General features: G+C 33.5%; 1 protein-coding gene across 1 annotated transcript in view; it reads right to left on the bottom strand.

Moving 5' to 3' along the window:
* LOC127702915 (uncharacterized) overlaps positions 1–14820 on the bottom strand; it is a 30398-nt gene that overhangs the window by 8527 nt on the left and 7051 nt on the right. The window contains exons 2-5 of the mRNA XM_052207225.1: positions 11099–11125; positions 7734–7871; positions 5995–6118; positions 2759–2968 (exon numbers count right to left, since the gene is read on the bottom strand). Coding sequence (XP_052063185.1) covers positions 2759–2968; positions 5995–6118; positions 7734–7871; positions 11099–11125 — 499 coding nt within the window. The remainder of the gene's footprint in view (positions 1–2758; positions 2969–5994; positions 6119–7733; positions 7872–11098; positions 11126–14820) is intronic.

Raw genomic sequence — 14820 nt, 5'->3', positions numbered from 1 at the left:
GTATGTCTGTCCGTTCATGTTACCCTGCAGAATATGCATACCCACCTTATTAATTACAACAGTATGATAAGAAACCCCATACTGTAACACCACCAGCAACGTATGCAGTCGTTGGGCAAATGTTGTTTTGGTCATTAGCAGTTTTATTTCCACGACAAACTCGTATTCTGCGGTCTATTGGTCGTAACAGAAACTGACTCATATTGGACCAATGAACATTTTGCCAGCTTCTCATGTTCCAGCGGCGATGGTCATTAATTAGCTCTTTGAAACCTGATTATACGGTGCCTGGCTGTTAGGGCAGGTCTCTTCACAACACGACGTGCTCTTAGGTAGCCTCTATGAACTCGACGGACCAATGTTCGAACACTAACATGACCACCTTGACGCCAGTGGTGTCTAAGTTGTGGAGCAGGAGTAAATGGGTTGGCTTTAGCGCAACCAATAAGGAATCTGTTATCACGATCGGTAGTTAAACAGGGTCTTCCGGACCTTGATCTATCATTTACAGTTCCTGTGTCAAGATGACGTTGTAAAAATCTAACAATGAGTGTGTTTAACATTGAAATGGTTACCTATGCAACTAGTGCTCCTACCGGCATTTGACATGTCAATTGCTTGTCAAGGTTCAGTCACATATAACTTACCCCTTGCCATATTTCACAGTGACTTAATTGGTGAAGGTCAAATGTCACCTGTACGCGAGGCAGTAGGAAGATGATTTAAAGGCATCAAAACAGTGTATTCGAAAAAGTGCAGATGACCTTTAATAAAAAATTGCTTGGCGTGTTGATCGGAGTTTATTTTTTTGGTCGTAATGAATTTTCTTAGTGTATGTTATAGGCAATTCATAACACCAAACATAAATATTTTTTTTTTTCGCAATAGTTAAATAAATAATGCCAGTTATATTTAGGTGGTATTTAACTTTTGGCGGACTGTATATTTATTAGGTAAACCTGATTTTTGATGATAAAATTACAGCAAAGGTTAATATTTTAATTCATTTCTATACACCCTTCAAAAATTGGACACATTATGGTATACCATTTTTCATCCATCCTTCTGTCTATCCATATATCAACACTTTGTGTTATAATCCAAATTTGCTTTTTACCAATTTAAAACAATATTAAGATTGACAGACGAAAGTTCCCTTTCAATTTTTAGCTTTGTTGTTCCTGAGTTACAAGACTATTACTGTAAGATTTAAGGAAATTATTCACATATCACGTACATACTCCAGTATTCCTGGATTGATTTTCTCAAATTTTTACAGAATGGTTGGGATATTGATTGAAGGAAGCTCCCTTTTGATCTTTTAAATTCTCAGGTTTGTAGTTCCATATCATGCATATAAAGATAATGGACTTTATATGCCAGATTTAAGTAAATTTTTCACTTTGTACCATAACTTGAGTTTGCTTGGATTGATTACTGTAAAACCAGAAATTATTGCAAGGTTTTTATTAACTCAAATAGTGTGAATGGATGAGTATCGCAATAATAAGACCTCACATACTGATATCTGACACATATATCTGTATGCAACTGCTCCTGAAAAAGCTATAATTAATCTCACATTTTTGTTCATTTACCAAAATTGCAATAATGAATGCACTCAATAATTTCTGAATTTACAGTAACTGGAAACTTTACATAATTGTTGGAATTGGTGAACATAACAAACTGTTCAATTAAAAAAAAACAATCAAGAGTAATGGGACTTTTTCCGTCGACAGATAAATAAAAGGAATTTTTTACGCACTAACTCTAATGTGATTGGATCAAATTACTACAAAAATAACACTTTTCTAAGGATTGTCAAATGTAGATTAGTAATAAAAGTTTGAAAATTTTCTGGTTTGTTATTCCAAAGTTAAGGGACTTTTAACAGTAATATTTTATTTAACAGTAATTTCCTCAGGTATGATCCACAGAGCTATCTGATTAAATGCCTTTTAAATACATGTACATGTATCCCATTTTATTGTTGCAACAAATTCAATATGCATGTATTAAGGGTGTCTCATGTGCTTTTGGCACAGCTGTTTATTATTCTTTATAAGTTGAGGGTCTGGATTTTTGGGGGAGTTCCTTCAATTCTTTAATTTTTATAATGCATTTTTTTCTCTCTTCTGTAAAAATGTTGCCCAATTTTTCTCTATTCTTTATATTTTAACACCTCATTATTCTCTATTCTTAATTTTGTTTGGCTTTTTTTTCTCTAGTTGTATTTTTTGGCCCATTTTTCTATAGGATATGTCAAATTTTTTTTATTTTGTGAACCCCATCCAGACCCTCATGTTTGCAATTGCAAATAAATGAGGATTGAAAATTTCAAGTGGCATAAGTTTTAATAATTTTATTTATTTTTTTTAGATAGTTTTTTTTTTTAATGCTTATTAATAATACGCTTATATTGAAAATAGGATGTGCAAAATGATAATCTCGCACTGTATCAGTGGAATGCAGAAAAATTTGTGTGGACAAACCCATTTGACTACTGTAAATTCAGAAATTATTGCAAGGTTTTTATTAATGCGAATAACGTGACTGTGTGAGTATATATATCCCAATAATAAGAACTCGTATTCTGATAACTGAAACATAGATCTGTCTGCGGTTTTTTAGAAATTGCAATAAGAAAACTCGCATTTTAACCCATTCTTGAAAAATCGCCATAATAAATGCACGAAATAATTTCTGAATTTACAGTATATTATCTCAGCCTTGTTCAACAGTCAGTATTTCTTACCTCTGTTCCAACTACAATCATTCCAGGAAAATAGGCCTTTTTATCTTTTTTATTTTCAAAGTTTTTATTAAATATGCCATTGTGCACTGTAAGTTCCCCTCCATGCTGGCCCAAAACTTTTTCACTGATTTTATTATAGATTTCTGGTTTTACTCTATCATCAGCACTTGATGAAGGTGGTGAATGTAAGTAGTCAGCCAAATTTGTTACCTACAAAAACAAATAAACTCTTTTTTGGAAGTTTGTCTTTCTTAAGCATGCTGATAGTTAATTGTTCCTATATTTTACATTAAAAATTGATGTTGATGATTGATGGCTGCTTAACGTCCAGCGACAAATTAATTTGCATATTCCAGACGAGAACATGTTGATGTATTATGTGAATATCAACCCTGCTTTGTACTAGACCGACACCCTGAGCTGGATTTTTCACCGTATGAGTTCACAAGGTAACAGTCCGCAGGAAGTCATATCACCTTACCCAGACACATTATTCTGACTCCGAGCTGCCAAGTCTTTGCTCTTACTCCTTAATGCTGCTTAGAGGAGAAGCAGCAAATACCAATTTTCAAGTCTTTGGTTTGACCCAGCCAGGGTTCGAACCCACAATCTCCCGCACTCGAGGCAAACATCCTACCACGACACCACCAAGGCGGTCACCATAAAAGACATCATCTGCACAAATAAAATAGTTTTTATAACACATCAACATCCTGTCCAGATGCACATGGACAGAATATATGCACAAAAATTCTATAACATAAGGTTCTACCTTTTCATTTTCAAGAGAGAAGTTTGACAGACAAACCATATACATTGTCTGTGTACAGTTGGATAAATAAATGAACAGATGGACTGTGAGACAGAAGAACAGGGGTAAACTTAATTAGATATAGGAAGATGTGGTATGAGTGCCAATGAGACAACTCTCCATCCAAGTTACAATTTATAAAAGTAAACCATTATAGGTCAAGGTACGGCCTTCAACACGGAGCATTGGCTCACACCAAACAGCAAGCTATAAAGGGCCCCAAAAAATTACTAGTGTAAAACAATTCAAACGGAAAAAACCACTGGTCTAATCTATATAAAAACGAGAAACGAGAAACGAGAAACAAGTATGAACTACATAAACAGACAACAACTACTGTAATCAGATTCCTGACTTAGGACAGGTGCAAACATTTGCAGCGGGATTAAATGTTTAAATGGTACCAAACCTTCTCCCTTTTCTGAAACAATAGTGTAACATCACAACATAGAAAAACACACTATAAAATATCAATCACAAAACGTAAATTAACACACAATGAACAAATAAATTTGACCTGTGACACCTGAATGCAAATGCAGAGTTAATAAAAAATTACAAGGGATAAATAGTTAAAGTCAAAAGTAAATAAACAGGTTTAAACAAAGTTAAAGTATGACAGTCAGGGGTACTACTTATACAAGTAATTTTTATTTACTTGAAGAAGTAAATATTAATATACTTATATAAGTAAATTTGTAGGATACTTATACAAGTGTATTTTATTTACTTGTATAGGTAAACAAAAAATGGGCTTAGTTATGTCCCTTAGACATTCACATTTTTTTACTTATACAAGTAAAAAAGTCATCCAATCTTCTTTTCTTGAATTCTTAGGACTTCTTTGCTCTAATAGAATTTTTAATTGTCTGTCCTTTGCGGGTGTCTTTACTAATCATTTAAGTGTAATTTCATGGACAATGCAAATCTCATTTGTCTGTTATCTTCAGAACACTGCTCATTTATAAGCCCCCAAGGGGCAATTTTTGAAGGCCTTGCGCAAATACTTAAGATCTTTGCGCAATCAGTTTCTTTGTTGAATTAATGAAATGAAACATTGAACTCTAATAAAAAATTATGAGCTAACCTGAGAAAAATTGTTAAAGGCATGTTTTTACATCTCAAAATTTGAGAATTTTTTGTGGGATGTAAAAAAATTACTTATACAAGTAAATTTTTGAGAAAATTAAGGGGAGATTATTCAAACATTATAATTAACTTATAGAAGTATATTTTATTTACTTCTTCAAGTAAATAAAGATTACTTGTACAAGTAGTACCCCTGACTGTATGATATCACTGTGAAATGTCAAACAATTTTTAGAAAATCATCACTTTTGAAGAAACCTGCGTCATATTATACACAGGTAAATGAAAATAATTTTGTTGTTAAGTTAATTAGCCCTGACTTTTGTTGTAGCGGCGTACAACGTTAAAGGAGTGATTGATGGTTGAAAAATGCAAGACAAGAAACAGCTAATAGAAAAGGTATCAAAGCTTAAAAAAAGATGACAAGTAGGAATACAAACAAAGGCTAAAGGGAAATAACTTACTTTAGACACTTTTAGTTAAAAGTTTTTAAAATTTAATCAATGGATACTAAAAAAGTATTACTCTTACATTATCTGAGATTCTGTCTAAAATGGTACATATATTATCCTTTTCTATGTTATTTTCATGCTGTAAAAATACAATGTGTACACTAAAAAATATACACCTGTATATTTGTTGACGACATAAGAAGGTCAACAGCTTTTTTCCCTTCTGACAGGAAATAAACCTGTCAGAAGGAAAAAAAAGCTGTTGACCTTCTTATGTTGAATTATGGAACAGCGCTGTTCCATAATTCAATATATGTGGGGATGGGAGAAAATTTTTTAAGACCCTGACCAACCATAATTTTTTTCTTTTATTTTACTTATAACATGTATAATATAATTCTTACGAGTCTGCGTGTTGTGGTATTTAGCATTCTGTATGAGTTTCATTAAATTTGGATGAGACAAACTTAAATTGGAGTGCAAAAACTGAAAAGTTTGCAAATTTCCAAATTATAAAGGGGCATAACTCTAGAACGGTGAGTGACTTACTGCCAAAATTTGAACCCTGTCTGTGAGTTGTGGTTCTTATCATTGTGTATAAGTTTCATAAAATTTGGATGAGAAAAACTTGTTAGAGGAAAGGAAAATTGGATGGACGGGAGGACGGACTGACAGAGGGAAGGAAGGACGGACAAAAGGACAATCAAGGATAACACTTAATGCCTTATTCCCTACAGCAGAGGCATAAGAAATTAGAATGGCCCTGCATGAGGTCAAACACATTTTTGACACAATTAACAATACAAAAGAATCACCAAAGTTTCTGATTTTTGGAGTGCTTGGTAAGATTGATGAGCTGAATTTTTTTTTTTATTCATACCAACCTTTACAATTGACAGAGCAGTTACAGCTCCACTTTGTGTAGGATCACTAGGTAAAATAACTACATCTGTTTCTGATTGAACATGCTGTTGCAGAAGTTTAGCCTTTACTTGCCATAATGAGCTACTGTCAAAAGAGATAAAAGGAAACATTTAAAAATACGTAGCTAAATAAACCTTTTATAGCTGACTATACGGTATGGGTTTCTCATTGTTGAAGGCCGTACGGTTGCCTATAATTGCTTACATCCACTGTATTTGAACTTTGGTGGATAGTTGTCTCATTGGCAATAATACCACTTCTCCTTATTTTTATATTAAAACAATTGACTTACTAAATATGATCATTTTGCAACAATTTCTATAGAGTTAATATTAGCTCCCTATTACATGTATTAGGTTTGTGCTTTGTGTTCAATTGGCTTCACTGTGACAACAGGAAAAATAGCAATTATAAAACTGTTTTTTTTTCTTTTGGTGTTGTCAAAGTGCATGTAGGGATTTCGTACACAATAGCACTGACAGAGTTTGTTGTTTGTGCTTTCTTTAGATTTTTCTTATATTTCTATATTTTGAAGTATTTATGCTTGAGACTACGTTTCTTATATTTACTACACTTTTCCTTTTCCAACCCAATATAATTAGACGCATTCTTTTTCATTTCACGCCCAAGTTATCTAACAAATATCATGGTTTGGCCATTGGTTGTCTGAATCATGTGAATCTTTATATTATTTCTGTATTTTACAATGAGATTTGTAAGGCATTTTTATATTCAAGTGTAAGGAACATTCCAAATAATGATAAAAATGAAAAACATACAATGATTCCAATATAAAGGATAACTTATTGATGAAATTCGAATATCAGATTAATTGTTGGTTGCTTAATGTCCAGTGGCAAATATTTCATGCATGTTCAGGACGATGGATATCAGAGATATATCTATTGTTACCATTAAGTGTAATGCAATCATCTTAATCAAATAGTCTAGAATGAAACAACATTTTACTATAACTACAAGAAGAATGTGTCCATGGGACACAGATACCCCTGCTTGTAAACATACCGCAAATTCAGCAATTTTTCCATTTATTAAGGTACATAGCTGAAGAATCGTGAAAGTGATGCAACCTAAATTTGGAATTTATCTGTGTTTGGTGGCAATTAAGCATTGTGTATAAGTTTCATAACATTTAGTTTAGCAAAGTAAAGTTAGAGTGAGCAAATGGCAAAATTTCAGCAATTTTTTCATTTTAATAAAGACACATAACTCGAGAACATTGAAAGTGACACCATCCAAATTCGAAATCTATCAATATTTGGTGGTAATAAGCATTGTGTATGAGTTTCATAACATTTGGTGAGGCAAAGACAAGTAAGAGTGCCGAAACCAATTTGAGACATATAAACGTACAAGGGTAAACCTTAATGCCAGCGTCACCCAGTAGCGATGGCATCAAAGCCACAATGTGAAGTAAATCATGTGACAATAGTGATCTCACTGCTGTAAAGGCTGACTAATAAAGAGTATATTCATCGTTTTGCATTGATTCTTCACATAAAAGTTCAGTTTAGAAGGTGCTGCATACACTGTACACAGGTTTCACTGTTTATACGCATCACAATTACATTGTAGGTAGGCATGTTAATCAAATTCTGCTGAGAGTGGCGTTAAAACACCAATCAATCTTGAAACAATATTTTTGATATGTATAATCACATCTTTAAGAATATCTTACCTAGGAACCAGGTCACACATCAACAAAAATTTATTAAACAAATCTTCAAAAACATTTTCTGGTATATCTGATGGCTCTCTCTCATTCCTCATAAAATACATCATAAAAACAGTACTTTTAATGAAATTTTCAATTTGTCTGAAAAATATAAAATGTACATGGCAATCATGCCACTTTTTTGTGCTAGTAATTTCATACAACTTGCCTTCTTCTACGTGTTTTAAGAGAAATCTAGATCATTTAACACTCATGTTAAGTACAAATATAGTAATATTACAGGCAATTTATGGTAAAAGCCTCAACCCTGAAAATCTGTGATAAATATTTTTTGGCATAATAGCTAAGCCTTATATCCTGATTCTTTTCAATTCTGACTTTCCATGTTATGTTCTTTGTGCATGTTACAGATCAAGATAAAAAAAGGGGGAGGATTGAGACCTCTAACAAGAGTGCACACGCTGAAATGTCTCGCCTTCTTTTCTAATCATTGATATTATGTTGATAGTCCTAAATATAAAGCTTTTTTACAACTGTCACATAAACTTAACATTAACCAAGTAAACTAAACATTGACCAATGAACCATGAAAATGAGGTCAAGGTCAGATGAGCCATGCTAGGCAGGCATGTACAGCTAACAATTCTTCCATACAACAAGTATAGTTGACCTATTGCTTATAGTTTAAGAAAAACAGACCAAAACAAAAAAACTTAACACTGAGCAATGAACCTTGAAAATGAGGTCAAGGTCAAATAAAACCTGCGTGACTGACATATAGATCATAAAATATTTCCATACACCAAATATAGTTGAACTATTGCATATAGTATTAGAAAAAAGACCAAAACTCAAAAACTTAACTTTGACCACTGAACCATGAAAATGAGGTCAAGGTCAGATGACACCTGCCAGCTAGACATGTACACCTTAAAATCATTCCATACACCAAATATAGTAGACCTATTGCATGCAGTATTAGAAAAAAAGACCAAAACTCAAAAACTTAACTTTGACCACTGAACCATGAAAATGAGGTCAAGGTCAGATGACACCTGCCAGCTAGACATGTACACCTTACAATCATTCCATACACCAAATATAGTAGACCTATTGCATACAGTATTAGGAAAAAAGACCAAAACTCAAAAACTTAAATTTGACCACTGAAACATGAAAATGAGGTCAAGGTCAGATGACACCTGCCAGCTAGACATGTACACCTTACAATCATTACATACACCAAATATAGTAGACCTATTGCATGCAGTATTAGAAAAAAAGACCAAAACTCAAAAACTTAACTTTGACCACTGAACCATGAAAATGAGGTCAAGGTCAGATGACACCTGCCAGCTAGACATGTACACCTTAAAATCATTCCATACACCAAATATAGTAGACCTATTGCATGCAGTATTAGAAAAAAAGACCAAAACTCAAAAACTTAACTTTGACCACTGAACCATGAAAATGAGGTCAAGGTCAGATGACACCTGCCAGCTAGACATGTACACCTTACAATCATTCCATACACCAAATATAGTAGACCTATTGCATACAGTATTAGGAAAAAAGACCAAAACTCAAAAACTTAAATTTGACCACTGAAACATGAAAATGAGGTCAAGGTCAGATGACACCTGCCAGCTAGACATGTACACCTTACAATCATTACATACACCAAATATAGTAGACCTATTGCATGCAGTATTAGAAAAAAAGACCAAAACTCAAAAACTTAACTTTGACCACTGAACCATGAAAATGAGGTCAAGGTCAGATGACACCTGCCAGCTAGACATGTACACCTTACAATCATTCCATACACCAAATATAGTAGACCTATTGCATACAGTATAAGAAAAACAGACCAAAACACAAAAACTTAACTATAACCACTGAACCATGAAAATGAGGTCAAGGTCAGATGACACCTGCCAGTTGGACATGTACACCTTACAGTCCTCCCATACACCGAATATACTAGACCTATTGCTTATTTTATCTGAGATATGGACTTGACCTCGAAAACTTAACCTTGTTCACTGATCCATGAAATGAGGTTGAGGTCAAGTGAAAACTGTCTGACGGGCATGAGGACCTTGCAAGGTACGCACATACCAAATATAGTTATCCTATTACTTATAAGAAGAGAGAATTTAACATTACAAAAAATCTTAACTTTTTTTTCAAGTAGTCACTGAACCATGAAAATGAGGTCAAGGACATTGGACATGTGACTGACGGAAACTTCGTAACATGAGGCATCCATATACAAAGTATGAAGCATCCAGATCTTCCAACCTCTAAAATATAAAGCTTTTAAGAAGTTAGCTAACGCCGCCGCTGCTGCCGGATCACTATCCCTATGTCGAGCTTTCTGCGACAAAAGTCGCAGACTCGACAAAAACTAGTTTAACCCAGCCACCCTTTCATGTGCCAGTCCTATTTTAGTAACCTTATCATTAAACATGGCCACATTTTCATGTGCCTGTCCTAAGTCATGAACCTTGTTATTAAAGCAGGCCACATTTTCATGTGCCAGTGTCCTAAGTCAGGAGCCTTGACATTAAACCCGGCGTCATTTTCATGTGGCTGTCATAAGTCAGGAACCTTGCCATTACCCGAATTAGACATATCACAGGGTTTACACTTACATGAGCAACATGGTGGGTGCCATATGTGGAGCAGGATCTGCTTACCCTTCCAGACCACCTGAGATCACTCCCAGTTTTTGGCAGGGTTCGTGTGGCTCAGTCTTTAGTTTTCTATGTTTTGTTTAATAGTGTACTGTTGTTTGTCTGTTGGTCATGTTGGTCTTTTTCTATTTTAGCCATGGCATTGTCAGTTTATTTTCAACTTATGAGTTTAATTGTCCCTTTGGTATCTTTTGCCTCTCTTATACCTCATATTTAAATGTTTTTCATTATTCAGACTATATGTTGCCTCGTGGCCTTTTGTCTATTAATATCTTAGTTTGCTGCCTCATTACATATACCACACATCTCTTTAAATTAATGTGTTGTTAATTTTTCGTTGTTGTTTATTTGTTTTTGAATCTTTTGAATTCCTCTGTGCAAGTCTGCTGTTCCTCATTGATATTCAACTTGCTGCATACATGTACGTATGTAACACACAAAAAAAAAAAGGAAATTGGTTCTTTTACTCAAATCATATCTTCTTTATATCTTCAATCAAATTTGTTTAATTCCTGGTACAAAAAAAAATGTATTTTTACTAAAAACACTCGAAGGATCCAGTTTTTTCAGCCAAAACTCCATTATTTTTTCTGACTGACTCTGTCTGAATCCCCCAAATTACAAATTAATATGCTAGTCACATACACAAGATACAATTGTACTTACCCAATTGTACTCACTTTCACTACGTCACTAAAATGAAAAAAATAATATATATCAATTCTAATTTACACTTTGAACAATTAAAATATTATCAGTTCAACATCAACATGATTCACAGCAACTGTCTAAAAAATCCCAACCATAAATTAAGAAATTATAAAGAAACTAAGGTTCCAACTCCCTCTTCCAAAGTGGACCTTAGACAAGTTTGGCTATTCTAATATTTCTACATGTACAAATGTACGTATTTACATTCCTGGCTTTCAAAGGTTTAGGGTTGAGCATGCCTGATGAAGGTTAATACAGAAAAAAATATAAAACAAGTCCTTTTTTTATAAAAAAAAACTAGAATTAAACTTATTGCAAATCAATTTTTCATATAAGATTCCACTCTACTCGTGAAAATAATTGATCCTTGCAGTTCTGAGTTCAACTGCCTCTGACAGGTGCTTGGCTTGATCCCTGTAATCTAATTTCTGCCAACCAAAGCAATTTAATGTACTTATACATCCCTCGGATTTCAAATGTTTGGCATTGAGCGTTCCTGATGAAGGTAAATCCAGAAAAGCGCTTCGGACGCATAAAATTATTAAACGTGTTGTTTTCAATTTTTTAACATGTTTAGGATGGTTGTTGATTTGACATGAGGAGAGTAAAATTTGTTTAAAAGATTTTAAACTAGCATTTCAAGGCTGTCTCTCCGGTAAATAATCGTAAATTTATGCACAGCAAATAGGAGTAAGAGAAAATTTTGTCAACTTGGAGCAAAACTAAAAAAAAATTGATTGTCATACATGTACACAAATGTACATGTACATGCATATGATGCATATTATTCATGCGACTGGGGACAATTAAACTAATCTATAAAGCTGGCAGTTTTTAAATTGAAATAATATGACTCAGCCTATCAGTCTTATACAAAGAAGAATATATTCGTACAAGTTTGCCACTAACCGTTAAATGTTATTGTCCTGTCTTCATGGATATGGGTGTACTATTTGCCACTGGACATTAACCCTTACTATGCCGTAAAGCCTATATTTAGGCTTTCTGTACTCCTTTCAAATGCCAACGGTCTTTATTTAGGCTTGGCAACGGTTGCCTATGTCGTCTGTTCTGTAACAATACATGGTACGTCACAGATGGGTATACGTAAGGACAATACATTGAGGCTCGACACGGGGTTTCAATGCAGGAAGATTTCTGTGTATTGCAGGGGACAGACTTGCCATTGCTGCCGTCATGTGTTTTTGACGTAATGCTAAAATATGACGTCATAACTGTAGACAGCATCGTAAACTGTAGACAACATCGTAAAATAATGGCCGTCTCATAAAAATGTGACAGAAGCAAACAGGACAACTATTCATAACTATTCAAGTAATGTAGAGTAGGGGTTTAAATAATAAAAAAAAAAGATACAATTTATTCTTACTTTGATTAAATGAAGATATTCTTACTTTGATTAAATGAAGACTCGTGTGGTTTTCAAAACTAATGATAGCCTAATAAAAAGTGAGGTCACAGAGATATTTATCAAGCTGCAGGTTTTGCAATTTTTTTTAAATAATTGGAATAATACAATAAAACAAACAACTACAATTATCTTCAGTTAGATGAAGAGTCTTATAAATGAATTGCATTCCTCATTTAAAATACATATTATTTCATTAAAGAACTAGACCGATTGTTTTCTAGTATTTTACAACCCGAGATGGCGGAAGATACCAGATATCTACTTTTAAATTTTATATCTTCAAATTTAACACCCTCCAAACACATTGATACCCGTATTTTTCAATCAAAGAATTTTTAAAATGGGTCTTTAAATATTTGGCGCGTTATTTATTGACAGGATGAGAGAAATCCTGAAAGTCCGCAATCGCAGTCAATCAAACTGTTTTATCATGGTGATTCATGTTAACTGTATGATATATGTTCAATAGAATTATTCTACCATGGTTTAAACTAAATGTTGTACATGTCGTGTATTCGAAATAATCTTACTTTCAAAATGTTCATAGTGTGAATCCGATGACCAACTGTTGAAACTCTAACGAACTTTTAAGAGATCACAGATTTGCATAAAATAATCGTTCTTTCTGAATGTACACAAGAGATAAAAATTAGAAGATGTGGTATGACTATCAATTACCCATAAATGCAACAACTCCCCACAAGAAACCAAATGACGTAGAAGTAAGCAACTAAAGGTCACCGTTTGGCCTTCAATAATGAGCATAACCCATACCGCGAAATGACAAATGCAAACAATTCAAACGAGAAATCTAACGGCAGGATTTATGCACAAAACAATTGACGACAAAAAAAATATTATAAACAGCAACAAACGTCAACCACTCAATTGCATGTAGGCTCCTGAATTAGGACAGGCAAATATATATGAAAAGGGGTTAAACATGTTTGTGAGTACCAACCCTCCTCTAACCTGTGACAGTGGTGTATTAACATCACACCATAAGAACAAATTATAAAAATCACTTGGTTTAAACCGTAGTTATATTTTTTATTATTGGAAAATTGTAACCCTGCAGTTACTGTAGTACAATTTTACATAAGATTCAAATATGGGATTTGGAAAAGTTGAAAAAACTTTTATAATATAAAGAAGATGTAGTATGATTGCCAATGAGACAACTCTTCACAAGAGACTAAATGATACAGAAATTAACAACTACCCTTCCCTAGATCTTCCATCAATTTCTTCTTTTTCCATCAACACTTGATGGACAATTGATGGAAAGTTGATGGTACTTGATGGAATTCCATCCTAAACCAAAAAAATCCATCAAAGGATGATGGAAATTAGGAATTTTATTTCCATCCGCATTCTTTTGATGGAAAATTTGATGGCATCTTGAACCCCTGATGGAAAATTGGATGGCATTTTTACCCTCTTATGGAAAATATGATGGCATTTATTCCACCTGATGGATAATAGGATGGAAATGAAGGAAGTTTGATGGAAATTGGACTTAAACATTTTCTTTGATGGAAAGTGAGATGGAATTTGGACTTAGAATATTTTGTTGATGGAAAGTGTGATGGTATTTAAACTCTGTAATTTTGCTTGATGGAAAAAAACTTAGAAAATTTCAGCATAATTGTGTCTGAAAATTTAACATCCCTTACTGAGGTAAAAAGTTTTCTATTATATTGGAGCAAACAAATTTGTTTACAAGAAGTACTAGCAAGAAAGTTACATGTTGTTGCAGCTGTAACTTGTAACATAATCTCTCAGTGTTACTGAAATAATATTTGTTCGTGAGAAAGTTGCAGTATTTTTCTGCAATGTTGCAAGAAAGAGTTTGTTTGCTAGAAAGTTGCAACAAACAATTTCCTAAACTGTGCAATACCTTGTATATATCTTGTAACAGGAAAGGATTTCAAGAATACTTTGGTGTTTATTTCAACCAGTGTAAACTTATTAAATGCGACATATTATTTTTTGTTAAAATTACTTTTTGTCACTATTTATATGACGGTTCTGTAACCAATACTTTTATTTTTACATTGTCCATCAAATGATGCATACACCCCTTGCAGATTAAATCCTGACAACTTTTATAATAAGGATATCTCAAGATTATCCTGGGATATCCTGAAAATATCCTGTTAGGCTATAAGTCCTTTTTTTAGGAAAAAACTTAATGGGAGAATTCCAGAAAATGTCAGGACTTTCAAATCAAGCAGCTTAAAAC

The sequence above is a fragment of the Mytilus californianus genome, unplaced genomic scaffold (assembly GCF_021869535.1).
Source record: "Mytilus californianus isolate M0D057914Y unplaced genomic scaffold, xbMytCali1.0.p SCAF_5, whole genome shotgun sequence".
Taxonomy (NCBI): Eukaryota; Metazoa; Mollusca; class Bivalvia; order Mytilida; family Mytilidae; genus Mytilus; species Mytilus californianus.
Note: the sequence above shows the minus strand (reverse complement) of the source record. Positions and strands in the feature narration are given on the sequence as shown.